The following is a 14117-nucleotide window of genomic DNA, read 5'->3' on the forward strand; positions in this document are numbered from 1 at the left end:
TGATGGCAATAAACAACAGGCACGATCAATATACATGTCGTAATTTTGCAATTGACATGCCGCTTTCGAACCTTGCTTTTAACCGATTTGCATTTCAGGCTTGCAATAAGTTTTTTGTGCTTGTCGGAACCGTGATTCCGTGTGGGGTTTATTTTGGGTTCACTGGGCCGTGGATATGGCGGCATGTTGGTCCGGCACTTCCAATCACGTTGCTGTACGGTTTTTTGATTTGCTTATCGTCGCTTTTGAAAACCGCATGGTCTGATCCTGGTGTAAGTTTTTTTTTTCAAAAAAAAAAAAAAATCAATCAATCAATTAATCAATAAGTAACGTCATGTATTGATTGATTTGACTGGTTGTTGAATTAGACTCTTCCCGTCAATGTTCATTGGGATCATACCCCCGGAACTAAAACCATGCTTTCGGTTACCGTAAATTCTCGAAATGAAAATATAAACTATACGATCAATTATTGCATGACTTGTCATATCTGGCGTCCGGTCAGGGCCAGCCATTGTTCGAAATGTAATGTTTGCGTTGACTTCTTGGATCATCATTGCGTGTGGTTAAATACCTGTATCGGAATCAGGAACTATCGCTATTTTTTCTCATTCTTAATCACGGCTTGTTTTCTGGCATTGTATGGATCTACGCAATGCTTGCTTCACGTTTTCATGCACATGCATAAAAATAATCAATCGTTTATTGATTCGCTAAAGTTTGCGCCCGTCAGTTTCGCACTGGCGATATATTTCATAATCATCCTGGGTTTTTACCCATGGGCATTGCTAGCTTATCACGTCATGCTATTGTGCAGAGGAGAGTCGACCAGGGAGTTTTTACATGACACCAGTCGAAATCATCCCCGACCGTTTAATACTCATCATATGCTTCGAAATATGAATTCTATTTTATGCATGCCCAAACGTGATTGCTACACCGTAACAACAAAAGCAAGGAGGACGGAAAACGAAATCAACCCGACTTAGTAATCGTGTTGTTGCTCAGTCTTGTCTAATACGGGCAATCCGACGCTGCCAAGAATATGCAGTGGCGTCACGGTTTTGATTAATTCGGCTTGGTATTGAGATTTGGCCAGCAACAATCCAACCAAGCCGGTTGAATTAACCGACACGCCTTCAAATTCTTCTTTTGACCTCGGTGCCATGAACATCCATTTCGAAGTCATTGCAAAGTTATATGACTTGTTGGATTGATCGTGTTCTCTCAGCACGGTTAATGTCCTTGAAAACAGGGCCGAAAATCGAAGAATCAAATCATCAATCGTTGGATTTTTTGGCACTGGCAAGATAAAATGCGCAAACGGAAGACCAGGGTGAGATATGGGAGCGATTCCAAGCGCATCCCTGCTTCTTGGTGCTTCAAAATCTTCAAGCACGAAATCTGGAATCAATTGAATGTCCTTGGACACGGGGATAAATTGAATATGCTTATGATCTTGACTGGCCCCACTTAATGACCCACAATTATAAAAAGCCAATAATCTTGAATTTGCTTGACCTTTGAGTTTGGCTTGCAACAGGGACCAGGTAACGGTCAAGTCATGTTCCGATAACGGACTAGACTGAGATTCAAATTTTTTCGTGATGGCTAAGAAATGATATGGCACGATTGAAAACTTGTTTAAAACAAGTGAATGATTGGTTCCAATCTCGGTTAAAAATAATGCTGGTTCTGGATTTTCAAACGGATCAAATTTTGGCGACAATACTGATGGTTGTTGTTGTTGTTGCAAACTTGATTTCTGACCTAAACTTGGAGCAATCCTAACTTGAAACTTTTATGTGTTTTTGTCAGTCTTTTATAAAAACCATAAAAAAAAAAAAAAATTTCGAGGAGCGCTTTACGGTGAACACTTCATCTTCAACCTCGTCTGCTTCAGTCGACTGCGTGAACTTTAGCGAACCAGATTCAGTAGCAGATTTAAATTTTTCCTTCAACAAGGTAGCAAAATCAGCTTCAATCGGTAAAAAAGATGATGATGACATGACTCCAATTTTTTCTTTTCTTTTCTTTTTTTTTTTTATTTAATATGGATTGAAATTGAACTTGTACGAAAACAAAAACAATTCAACTTTTTTGAATTAATGGCAACGGGGGGCTCCGATTACGTGATGCAAAGCAAACCCTTGACCAACTTGTGTTTTTTGTTTTCGGCCGCCAGTTTGCAGAGTATAGTTACAACGAACGGTTTTTGCATTTCAGATAAAAATAAAAGTTGTAATATATCGTCAATAAAAACTATGTACAAAAATTGACGTGATCATTCTGCAGGTCTGGGGCCAGCACCTTCGCTCTGTCCGGCTACTTTCCACCATCTCGGCAGGCAAGAATACCCATCGTCATCGAAATGATCCTGCCTGCTACAATAACACCGACCGGACACATGAGATTTTTCGTCCTGCGGGCAACGCGAATATGGCAGATGCCGATACCCGATATCACCAAAATGATGAATCTTGTCCTTTGGCAAAAACAATCCGGCCGCTAACGAATGAATAGGCGCGTCGCCCCATCGTTCATAAAAAAATCCGCCTTGGGCATCAAGAAAATTAAAATAATCAGAATATGCAGGTGATCGCCAAAAATTAAGACTGGCGATTTCAAAATTTGACCAAAAATGGCAAAGATTATAATTGCCATCGATTTCAGTGTCACCTTGTTTTGAAGGTGACTTGCCATCGACAAAGAAATCGAGCGCATTATCTGCCGCAAGGTATTGCGGATTCTGACGAACAAATTCCTTGGTTGAATCCCATAATGTTTCGATTGTGGCCAGGTATTCATACATTGACATGACGAATCCATAAACCTTACCATGAGTCCTCATGTACGTAAACGGATCATAATCAACATCACAAAAAAACTCAACCCCGGGTTCAACTCGCCAATACCAATCATAATTTTTTAACAGTTCATGGCGATAAAAAAATCCAGAATTGTAACGACACATGTGCCTGTATGACATGCTGCCGGCATAAATCACATTTTTGGAAACCATTTTTTCCATGTTTTTTTTAACCTTGTGGAGATCAATGTGATCAGGCACGCTCCACTGGTCCTTGTTAATCAAGCCGTACTGTACTTTTCCTGAAGCCATGCCGGTAGTATAATTTATAAACTACAAAAAAATATTCTAACATGAGTATACGTTGAATATATATAGATAGATATATATATGTACCTCTTGAGTGAATGGTTCATCATTCAAAAAAGTCCATGGGTATCGGAACTTTCGGTTAAACCTGTCCTCGACAAAACGCATCGATCGTAACGCATCATTAAGTTCTCTGTTTCGAACAAGCATGACCATGCTTGCCTTTTCCTTGCCGATTTGAACGTTTTGTGGTAAGAAAACTGACAGATCCTTTTTGGAAATGCCATAGGTTGACAAAAAATCATCCTCCGTGTAAGGCCTGGCCTGTTGTTGTTGGCCCTCCAGCAGCGATTCAGATTCGCGACCGTAACCTGGTGACTGTCGTGAAACAAGTAACAGGCCATACACGACAAACACGAGAACCAAAACAATTGGCACGACATGCTGCACCTTGAACCGCCGCAACCACATGATCTTTCGATGCCGGAGAAAATGGGATGACCCTATTGATGACGATAAGCTCGGTGACTTGTCCTTGTAAGAAGCCGAACTATACGACATGGTATCAAATACAAAATAAAAAAAAAAAAAAAAGTTTCTATTATCCAGCAGTGGTTATATTTAGCGGAACATTGCAGCAATGGAATGTTTTCTTTTTTTTGTGCGAAAGTGAAACGATCAGCGGTGGATCAAGGCAAAGGCCATGCACCGCCGCACCACTTACGCGTAAGCAGGGGCCATCATGATGATGGTGGACGAACTCAGTAAATGTTCATGACGACCACAGCTTTGGACGTGGGGCGTTGAGAATTTTATAGAATTCAAGAGTTTTTATGGAAATTTACATTCATGTGAATCTTGCAGTTGCAACGTATTTTATTTGTTTGACCCCGACCCCGACCCCGACCCCTTGACATTGTTCCGGCAAGATTCAGTAACATTATCGACCTTGCCACGATATTCCGCAATCGCAAATTTCCCAATTAACGAACGAGTCGCAATTATTCAGCGGCAATGATCTCTTTTTTATTATATTTGTATATTTAGGATAGTTTATTGTAAATGTTAAATTTGAGAAAGTATTATAATAAACAAAAAGAATTTAAAGGATTAGAAACAATATTCGCGGAGGATTATGCCCGTTCAAGTCGGGTCCTACTCGTTAAGACCAAAAAATATATTAATTTTAAAAAACCATAAAATACAAATTCTTCCAAATGGACCAGGTGCTTGCAGTTTGAGCATCCTTTATGCCCTATTTGTTGAAAAGTAAAAATCATTACTATACAATAAGATAAAAGAAAATTCACAGAAATGTGCTGAGAAGTCTGCGGGTTTTGTAGCAAAGGGACAAATTAGTCACGTAATTGTTGATACTATACCTGGTTTAGGGTATGCTATAGCTATTCCTTTCCTGTAATTTAGACTCTTTCCCCCGTAAAAATTTTTTCTTTGCTATCTTTGTTGTCTAGTCAGCGAGGCTAATCTTTTCTTAAAGCGCGCAATCCTAACAGTAATTGCAAGCTTAACTCATGTTGACGTCATTGATTAGGTAACGTGAAAGTACTGTAACTACGTAGTTAGCAATAAGCCATTAACATTAACGATCAAAGACGTAATGAATAATGATGCATATATTTTTCATTGTTGTTAATTAATTGTCGCGCATGACTTGCCTTTGTCAAAACATTTCATTTTATGTCAATGATGGCATCACGCGGCACGAGCTCATCTGAGCAACGATCAGCCAATCCGGGACCCCACGTAAAAAACATAAGTTTTCATGACGGCTTGTAGAACAGAAAAAAAAAATTAATTAGATAAGCGGTATTGGTCATGTTGCCTGGATATAAAAATGGCCAAGGTTGCAGATTCGTACCTTTGTTTAATACATCTATTTTTGTATTTAAACCAGATTTACATCGATAAGCAATATACAAAATCATGACGTTATTGTCGATTGCCAAAACCAATTGGAAGCAGGTGTACAAAATGGTTAGGCGAGATCCAGAAACCTATATTTTGTTTGCCACCACCGGAGCAACCGTGATTGCCATGGGGTATTGGTTTGGTATGCAAAAATGGTTGATATATCGTGATAAGAGTATTAAATGAATGGGTATAGGACGGAGCCAGGGTAGTGCGGAGAAGTACAGGTATGCTGAGCCTGAGGGAATCAAGCCCTGGCACGACGAACATCCGGACAGTGAGTGATGACCGGTTCGAGTTCTGAGCGCGTTGATGACTGACGTTTATAGGTATCGCGTTTGACAAGTTACATAAAGAATCGTCAAAGTAACAAAGTCGGTAGCGTATTACATAACTCACGTCATAATACATAACTATACTACAACTTATTTATATATATTTATATGACTTTTATGCATGGTGCTGAGCGTATTGTGCAAGCGTTTACACGTACGTGTTTGTTCATTCAACAGCCCCAATTGAAACCAAACTCAAGCTCAAGGTCGACATCGCCATCGCAATCGCCATTTGAGAGTGCACTTGATTAGCCACGGTGAATCGGATCGACAATTGTAAATTACCAGTCAAAAGCAAGCATAGCAAGCATTGACTTGGTATATACTTGTATTATTATTATGAAGGCTTGACGTGAGTGCTGAAACTCTTAAAACACATAGTTGAAACCTAAACCCGGTCCCGAGAGTTTTTTATTTGTTTCAAGCGAACTTGCAATCAGGATCGACCAGCACGCATAACTGCACCTATAAAAACAAGCCCTTGCGTCGTCCGACGTAACACAAGAACCATTGTGGACCAATCAATTGTTGTCTTGTGGTTGGCCAAATGACTGACTCGCCTCGCAACCCCGTTCTATCTCTTCTGGTGAAACCTGTCGAGAGCTCGAGGCCTGCTGCATCTGCTGCAAACAATAGCAGCCATGGGTCTGGCCGTTCGATTGATACCGAACAAACGCTTCAATCATGGATTTATGACATGGTGATCTGGATCCTCTCCGTCGTTTTTGATCTTTTTTTTAGGGAGATCAGGCCAAGAGGTGCGTTTCGAATCCCGCGCCATGGTCCGGTCATATTCGTTGCTGCCCCTCATGCAAATCAATTCGTGGATCCCATCATGCTCATGAGACAGATCAGAAACGAATCTGGCCGTCGCATTTCTTTTTTGGCTGCAGAAAAGTCAATGAGGCGCAAGTTCGTTGGTCTTGTGGCTCGGTCGGTTTCGTCCATCCCCGTGTCCCGGGCTCAGGATTTAACGTCGAGAGGTTCGGGTTTGATTTATATGGATGACAAGCATAATTCGTTAGTGATCAAGGGCAAAAACACAAAGTTTCAAACCGAATGCGTGCTTGGTGGCTTGATTGTGTTGTCATCAGAACTGGGGTCGGCTGAGATTGAAACCATCGTTTCAGATGAAGAACTTGTGCTGCGAACCCCGTTCAAGAATTCGAGAGCTACTGAAGCCTTGCTTGCGAACTCTATGCGATACAAGAAAGCGCCCAAGGTTGACCAGTCCAAAGTTTATGAAGCAGTGTTTCAACGACTCAATGAAGGTGGTTGCATCGGCATCTTCCCCGAAGGCGGTTCGCATGACCGGTCCGACTTGCTGCCTCTCAAGGCCGGAGTCGCAATCATGGCTCTCGGAGCTCTTGATCTCAACCCAGACTGTGACGTCAAAATTGTGCCCTGTGGCATGAATTATTTCCATGCTCACAAGTTTAGGTCACGGGCAGTGATTGAATTCGGTTCACCATTAAGTGTCCCCAAAGAACTTGTTCAGTTATACTCTGATGGCAACAAGCGCGACGCGATCCAAAAACTGCTCGAGATTGTAAACAACAGCCTTCTGACGGTTACGGTCACGTCGCCGGATTATGATACTCTAATGGTCGTTCAAGCAGCAAGGCGGCTTTACAAGCCTGCTAATAAGAAAATCCCGCTTTCTCTCGTGGTTGAAATGAATCGAAGACTGATCACGGGTTACAGCCAGTTTAAGGATGATACTCGAATCATTCACCTGCGGAGTGCGGTGGCTAATTACAACAAGCAACTTCAAAACCTGGGTATTCTTGATCATCAGGTTGAATACGCCAAATTATCCACTCCGGTTATTTTGGGCAAGTTAGTCTATCGGTCTGTCAAATTAGTAATTTTGGCTGCTGGTGCGCTGCCTGGCGCCATCTTGTTTGCTCCCGTATTTATCGCCACAAAAAATATTTCTCAGCAAAAGGCCAACGAGGCATTAAAAGCTTCAACGGTTAAGATTCAAGCGCGAGATGTAATCGCAACGTGGAAGATTTTGGTGGCCATGGGATTAGCTCCTGCGTTGTACTGGTTTTATGCGTTGCTTGCTACTTGGTTGACTCATCATTACGAATTGGTTCCGTCCATTCGGCCAATCTGGTTTATTACCATTATTTCCATGACTTTTTTGCCCATGATTTCATTTGCCGCGTTAAGGATTGGCGAGATTGGAATGGATATTTCAAAATCTTTAAAGCCATTATTTACATGCCTTAATCCAAACAAGATTAACGCCGTGGCGGAATTAAAATCTACAAGAGAGGAACTGTCAGCTGAAGTTACGGAAGTTATCAATTCATTTGGACCAGACGTGTTTCCTGAATTTAAGAACCCGACTGATTTGTTTCCTACACGACAATCTCAATCTTTACAGTCCGAATAGTTTGCCTTATATATATCTATATATTTTTTTTTTGTGACATGACCGTTGATGACAATTTTATTACTTTTAAAAAAGAGATTATATTTTTTTTTTTTAGATTGGGTTTCCTTAAGATTTTGTTTTTAAATTTTTCTGGCATGGATTTGGTGTTTTTATTTTTTGCTTTTGCTTTTACTTTTTTTAAATGTGCTTGTTATTGTCTACTTGTGTCTTGCTGTGTTACTACATCAATGGATGATTATTTATTTTAAAAACTAGTTCTTGACAGGTCTGGAGTATGACATGACAAACGGTTGCATTGAATAAATTCAACCCAATCTTGCAATTCAATCATTAGTTTTAAAATCATGGTTGCGTAGGTTGACCTTGCGTCGTGTCGACGCCATGACTTGTAAAATCGCATCGTGCTCGTCACGGCCTGACCGAGATCATTGGCCGATGATAAAATTGTCATGCACGTTCGATTTTGACGGCATGTTGCGCTTAGTGCGCCGTTGTATTCCTGCATGCAAACGTTGGATAAGTGGCAAACGTCGCCCGACCTGGACGTGATCATGAATCGGGTGGAATGACGTGACCTGGAGCACTCGTGGCATCACGCCGTCGTGATCATGAGCTGGCACGGCGTTGCTGGCTTTGACGACGGGAACGGATGAATCCACGATCGTAAACTTGTAAACTGATAATCCGGTGCGGGTCGTGAACGATTGCTCGATCGACAAGATTGCGCAAACAAAAGAGATCGATTGATTGCCATACGTGCGCACGTATGTCAACGACGGCACGTTCGAAACGTAACTGATCTGACACCGAGGCAAGAACTTGATCACGCGGTCTAAATCCGTGCTGGCCTGTTTAGCGGCAGCTTGCCCTGGCTCTTGCTTGTGTCGTGCCGAAGCAGTCGTGGTTGTAACTAAGCATTGGGGTGAGATGGCTGGCAAACGTGTTGCCCTGGCAGGTATGATCTGTTGCGATTGCGATTGCAAAAGCCGAGGAGCGCCAGAGCACGATTATTTGAGACCTGGCATGGCTTTGCTTGCTTGACTTTGGCATCTAGATGATGAGATGCGGTTGCATTTACGATTGTGATGATTTTTGGTTTTTATCGTCAATGAAGCGCACGCGTTCCGCGTTGTCGCGTTGTCGCGTTGGTCAACAATCAAATCATCTCCATCTCTACAGTTCAATTATTGTTGTTATTATATATGGACATGTTTTTTGTAAAAATATATTCAAATCTTCTATTGAATAAGCTTGGCTTGCTCTTCGAGTGAATAACCAAGGTAATACAAAATATCTTGCAGCGTGGAAGAATTCAACCGTGCCGGTGCCTTGTCCTGCACGATTGGTTTGGCATTAAATGCGATTCCAAACCCGGCAGTGTGCATCATGACGAGATCGTTGGCTCCGTCACCGACCGCGACTGACTAAACGAAACCATTAGGTTGGTTTCGACTTATAAAAAAAGAAAAAAAAAAGGCCAAACTTACTGCTCTCAGTTCAATGTCTTCCAACTCAGCAATATGACGAAGCAAATGAGCTTTCCGTTCAGCGTTTACGATTTCGCCTTCAACCTGTCCGGTTAAAAACAATCCGTCGTAAGATAATTGTAAGCTGTTGGCAAACGCATAGTCCAACCCTAGTTGATCCTTTAACCAACTCGCAAGCGGGATAAATCCGCCTGATAACACTGCCAAAACATATCCTTCCTTTTTTAATGCATTGCAGAGTTGTTTGGCACCCCGTGTTATCAATATCTTGGACTTGAGTTGCTCAAAAACGGAAGACGTCACGCCTTCGAGCAGACTGGCCCTGCGACGGAGCGACTCATCAAAATCAATCTCACCATTCATGGCAAGCGCAGTAATTGCCTGTTGCATTTAAAAATTTAGATTCTTGTTGTTTTATTTTTGCGAGTGACTTACTGAAACCTTGTCCTCGACGTCAGCATAGGCAGCAATCATGTCGATTACTTCTTGCTGAATCAAGGTGGAATCCATATCAAACACTACCAGCCTCCTGCCCTTTCGAAACTTGTCATTAACTTGCACGGCAATATCAAGATCATGTTGCCGACTTGTAATGTTAATTTGGTTTTTCAAAGTTGCCAATTCAACTTGTGCAGGCAACGTGAAAAAATAATCTTCCGCCCGGTCTGAAAGCGGCGAGATTTTGAAATCAGAAATCAACAACGAGTTTAGAACTTGAGTCCATGCTGATCTTTGCACTGATGATATGGCATTTTTTGATAATAACGTGGCTACTAGATTTGTCATTCTATAATATTATTTTTATATAAAAAAAATTTACGTTGTTTAATTGAATTTTTTTTTTTTTTTTTTTTTTTTTTGTCCCTGAAAACGTTTAAATTTTCCCACCGAAGAGCCGCAGAAGTTGTGGATTTTTGTCAAAAAACAATATCCAAACATTAAATTTACATAAAAGAACGGATGGAATTGAAAATTATACTTATAAATTCATCATGAACGACGAATTATTATTATACGCATCAGAGCCAAGTGGGTTCACGTTATGCAAGCTAAATACGCCCACGGTCATTAGCCGAAACTTCAAGCAGAATGTTTCGTTCAAGCACCGAACCGTGGTTTTGAATTCGTTTATATTAGTTGCCCAGTCAGATCGTCCGATCATTAATGTTTATTCGTTTACAAAAGAAGGTCCCATGCAGAAACTTCATGTGCCAGAAAAATTGACCTGCCTTGCCGCATCGAGATCGGGCAAGTTCTTGGTGGCCGGAACCGCGACCGGCAAGATTATTTTATGGGAAATCGCATCCGGCACATGTTTTGCCTACAAGGAGGCTCATTATAACGCGGTTAGCAAAATTGCGTTTAGTTATGATGATGCAGTGGTATACACGGTTGGAGAAAACAGGCTCATGTCGTGGAGAGTGATTGATTTGATTAACAAGGTCGACGTGTCCGAGATCCAACCCATCGCAACCGTGGGCGTTCATGGGTCAGAGATTACAGATGTTCATGTTGGCTACGGCACTGCGTTGGATTCACGAGTGTACACGGTCTCGACCGATCGAAGTTGCAGAGTATGGACCGGCCAATTTTTGAAATTGATCACCACGTTTGTGTTTGCATCACCGATTTACAGTGTCGTGGTTGATCCGGCCGAGAGAGCGGTGTATACCGGCAGCGAAGAAGGCACGATTTATTTGGTTGAAATGTACCGGTCGACCTCGAGCCGGACGATCGAATACTCTGGCGGATTGCAGCGAATCGTACAAGTTTCGGCAGACGAGTGTCCCAAGTTTACCCATCATTCCGGGCCGGTGTTGGCGTTAGATTTGAACTTTGACGGATCCGTTCTCACGTCGGGCGCGCAAGATGGCGACGTGCATGTTTGGGACGTTGCCACCAGGCAAACGTTGAAATCAATTCAAGGGAAAAAAGGTATGGATTGCTGATGAAATTTGTTTCTCTGGTTTATTAATAAGTATAATTTTTTTTTTTTTTTTTTAGGACCGGTGTATAGTGTCACGGTACTGCAGAAAATGCCGGCCGAAGACGAGTTTAGCAATCTTCCTTCGTTAGGACACACTGCGGACGAACGGTTTCGAGCAAGCCATGATGCATGGATCCGGATTCCCAACCAAGAAAATGAGGAGAACGTGACGTTTTCGATATCACGGTCCGTATTTCAGATCCCCCAGATTCTGTCGGCTGAGGTTGGAGCACAAGACGACGTTGTTGCTTCTGTCGCCACGACGGATGGTAATAATGATGCGGAACTGCAGGACCTCAGAGAAGAAAATACCAGGTTACAAGAAGCATATGAAGAGTTGTACAAGGCGTTTTCTAATTCGGCCGAGGCATCAATACAGGCTTGAAACAAAAAGGGCAGATTCAATAATGTCACGTCACAGGTTTTTCCCAAAAGTAATTAATTATATGTAATAATGTACAAAAGTTGATATTCATCAAGTTGGGAAGCGAAAGATTGGAGATTTTGTAGGTAACAGTTACCCTGCCTGAAAACAATTTGGCCGGAAAACAACGTTTGTAATTGTCGTGCGAAGAAAATAAATTCGTTTGCCAACCCTTCAAGCTAGCAACGACTCAAACACTCGGATGGGTTCACGACTCATTCTCAATGGCATTAGCCAATCGGCTAATGCATTACGAAGGCAGCAAACGGTGTTTGCCATGAATGCGTTGGCATGTGCCTTGCCGGTACAGGCGGGTACTACGTTGCCATTAGCTTCTCGCGGTCGCAGGTATTCGTCATCGTCTTCATCGTCAGCAAATTCAAAACCAGCCAAGTCGGCAAGGATAAAAAAGATTAATAATTTGGAAACTGGCGAGCAAGAGTCTCAACCAGCGAAAAAATTGCAAGTGACCGTTCCTTCTACCGATCACATCAGCCGCTCAAGTATGGAAATTTTTTTTATTTTTATTTTTTTATATTTTAACAGATTATTTGGGCGTGATTATATATAGATCTTGCGTTTGATTCATTTTTTGCTGGATATAGGCCGGTCTATTTGGACAAGGCTTCGCAAAAGAACTCGCCATATCATAAGTCGTCTACCGCGTTCGCCGACGCTTTCGAGCACGACATTGAGGCAGAGTACGGTTATGAAAACTATGACTTGCCGTTTGGAGCCACGTCTATCGCAGGAACTGAACTTGATCCGGTCATGAAAACATTGCCAGAACATGTGCTTGACCAGATGCGATCGTTTCGGCCGCCACCTCCTCCTGGTACCGAACCCGAACTCGAACCCGAACCCGAATTCGAGTCCGACAGGTTAATGGCTAATGTGGAAGCAGGCACAAAAGTGTTGGAACTCAGGTTCGAGAGCACGGATAGTGCGGTTTCCGATATTTTGTCAAATTACAGATGCTTCATCGTGGTCAATCCCAAGCCGGATGCGATCGAGTCCATCAAGCAAGGCATCGTGCCGTCGTCGTCGTCGTCGTCGTCGTCGCTTAGCACGTCTGTGATTGTCATGAATGCCGATGGCCAGATCGTGGCCCGCAAAAACAGAAAAACAGTTTTTGCTAACGAGGACATGCAAATGACCAGCGTGTTGCGGAAACGCAGGTTGAAAATGAAGAAGCACAAGCTCCGCAAGAGGCGGAAAGCTCAGAGGTTTGAAAAGAGAAAGCTTGAAAAGTGATTGTTTTATTCTTTTTTTATTCAAACCTATAACTCTTTGTAAACTTATTACTATAAACATGTCGTTAGATTGTGCGAACGCCTGGCAAAAATTCACAAGCCTTTCATGAGCAAACATGCGCCGTTATACACGTAACATGTTGACCATGATCATCACCTGATTAACAAAAAAAAAAAAAAAGACAAATGTTTTTGCAAGATGATAGCCGTGGTAGAATCACATGAGCGTTTTGATCCTTGTCCAGTGCCAATACCGGCAAGTATTCTAGTCACAGCCACTGTCATCAATAAAATCTCATCTCCGTTTCACAAACTTCCGGCGTATACCTATAGCTTTAAACTCAAAGATCAAAAATATCATGGACAAGTTACGAACGGTCAAGAACTGGCCGTTAGCCTGATTGATAAAATATGGTTGAATGGGGAAGACGTTTTATCCTTAACGCAGGAGGTCTTAACTAATCCAGGCCGGCTAGCTACGGACTTTGTTTATTTGGATATTGAGGTTTCAACACAGCAATGGTGCTTTCAAAACACTGGGAATTGCGAGAATTAACAATGGAAGAATTGAAACCGGAAAACATATTATCGGAGTTTTTTTTATAATGCATTGCGGGACGTGGATCGCGGTGTCTCTCCTATTAAAGACCGAGGCCCGTGTTTCGAAATTGACAATGAATTCAAATGTTGATGTCTGTTATTCAGGCTGATGCGGTTGCCGGACCGCAAGACTCTTATGATCTTGTACAAAAATTTGTTCTTCAAATTCTTCTTTTGCGGTTGCAACTATTACTGCCATCATATAAACCAACTGACCCAAATGAAATTGAACTTATTCGTTGTCTTCGGTACGCTGCGCTCTCAAGATGATAGATACCATTATATTTTGTATATCTCATCGGCGCTTGTTTGACGAATTTGAATGGAAATTATTGACATTGATGTTGAGATTTTATGGCTATTCAAATTCAATAGTTATTAATGGCCTACTTCGTGGCACCTGAATTACCTCAATTACATAATTGCTGCCAGTAGCATTACCTAAACAAACAATACATGTAAGCAGCTCTGCAGTACCGCCATATCTACAGATGCACGCGCATAGTAAAGGCATAACCGCAACAGCGCTTTTTGCTTTGGCATCGTACCCACCACACAAATTTTGCTTACAAGCAAA

General features: G+C 42.0%; 8 protein-coding genes across 8 annotated transcripts; 5 read left to right on the top strand and 3 right to left on the bottom strand.

The window, feature by feature from the left end:
* Positions 1–116: 116 nt before the first annotated feature.
* V1514DRAFT_264234 (DHHC palmitoyltransferase-domain-containing protein) lies at positions 117–842 on the top strand (the record flags this gene model as incomplete). The annotated part of the gene is made up of 2 exons (XM_066924784.1): positions 117–272; positions 369–842. Coding segments are annotated over 2 exons (630 nt in total), but the record flags the coding sequence as incomplete, so codon positions are not given.
* Positions 679–2065, bottom strand: V1514DRAFT_330307 (ATP adenylyltransferase-domain-containing protein). The gene is made up of 2 exons (XM_066927474.1): positions 1869–2065; positions 679–1798 (listed from the first exon to the last, which is right to left on the bottom strand). The coding sequence occupies exons 1-2, from the start codon at positions 2007–2009 to the stop codon at positions 986–988; spliced, it is 954 nt and encodes a 317-aa protein (XP_066783636.1). The 5' UTR covers positions 2010–2065; the 3' UTR covers positions 679–985.
* Positions 2066–2284: 219 nt separating this feature from the next.
* V1514DRAFT_347361 (nucleotide-diphospho-sugar transferase) lies at positions 2285–3334 on the bottom strand (the record flags this gene model as incomplete). Its single annotated transcript, XM_066929295.1, has 2 exons — positions 2285–3142; positions 3206–3334. 2 exons carry the CDS (start codon positions 3332–3334, stop codon positions 2285–2287), a joined length of 987 nt encoding a protein of 328 aa, XP_066783637.1.
* Positions 3335–5062: 1728 nt separating this feature from the next.
* Positions 5063–5417, top strand: V1514DRAFT_319787 (uncharacterized protein; the record flags this gene model as incomplete). Its single annotated transcript, XM_066925964.1, has 3 exons — positions 5063–5189; positions 5244–5324; positions 5377–5417. 3 exons carry the CDS (start codon positions 5063–5065, stop codon positions 5415–5417), a joined length of 249 nt encoding a protein of 82 aa, XP_066783638.1.
* Positions 5418–5781: 364 nt separating this feature from the next.
* V1514DRAFT_330314 (uncharacterized protein) lies at positions 5782–8077 on the top strand. The gene has a single exon (XM_066927475.1). The coding sequence runs from the start codon at positions 5930–5932 to the stop codon at positions 7784–7786; it is 1857 nt and encodes a 618-aa protein (XP_066783639.1). The 5' UTR covers positions 5782–5929; the 3' UTR covers positions 7787–8077.
* Positions 8078–8982: 905 nt separating this feature from the next.
* Positions 8983–10103, bottom strand: V1514DRAFT_330316 (HAD-like domain-containing protein). The gene is made up of 3 exons (XM_066927476.1): positions 9712–10103; positions 9277–9657; positions 8983–9213 (listed from the first exon to the last, which is right to left on the bottom strand). Exons 1-3 carry the CDS (start codon positions 10060–10062, stop codon positions 9028–9030), a joined length of 918 nt encoding a protein of 305 aa, XP_066783640.1. The 5' UTR covers positions 10063–10103; the 3' UTR covers positions 8983–9027.
* Positions 10104–10184: 81 nt separating this feature from the next.
* On the top strand, positions 10185–11856 carry V1514DRAFT_293319 (WD40-repeat-containing domain protein). The gene is made up of 2 exons (XM_066925367.1): positions 10185–11211; positions 11281–11856. The coding sequence occupies exons 1-2, from the start codon at positions 10269–10271 to the stop codon at positions 11646–11648; spliced, it is 1311 nt and encodes a 436-aa protein (XP_066783641.1). The 5' UTR covers positions 10185–10268; the 3' UTR covers positions 11649–11856.
* Positions 11855–13422, top strand: V1514DRAFT_330319 (mitochondrial 37S ribosomal protein mS38). Its single transcript, XM_066927477.1, has 2 exons — positions 11855–12190; positions 12259–13422. Exons 1-2 carry the CDS (start codon positions 11890–11892, stop codon positions 12939–12941), a joined length of 984 nt encoding a protein of 327 aa, XP_066783642.1. The 5' UTR covers positions 11855–11889; the 3' UTR covers positions 12942–13422.
* The last annotated feature ends 695 nt before the right edge of the window (positions 13423–14117 follow it).

Source organism: Lipomyces japonicus (assembly GCF_038497905.1).
Source record: "Lipomyces japonicus strain CBS 7319 unplaced genomic scaffold V1514scaffold_17, whole genome shotgun sequence".
Taxonomy (NCBI): Eukaryota; Fungi; Ascomycota; class Lipomycetes; order Lipomycetales; family Lipomycetaceae; genus Lipomyces; species Lipomyces japonicus.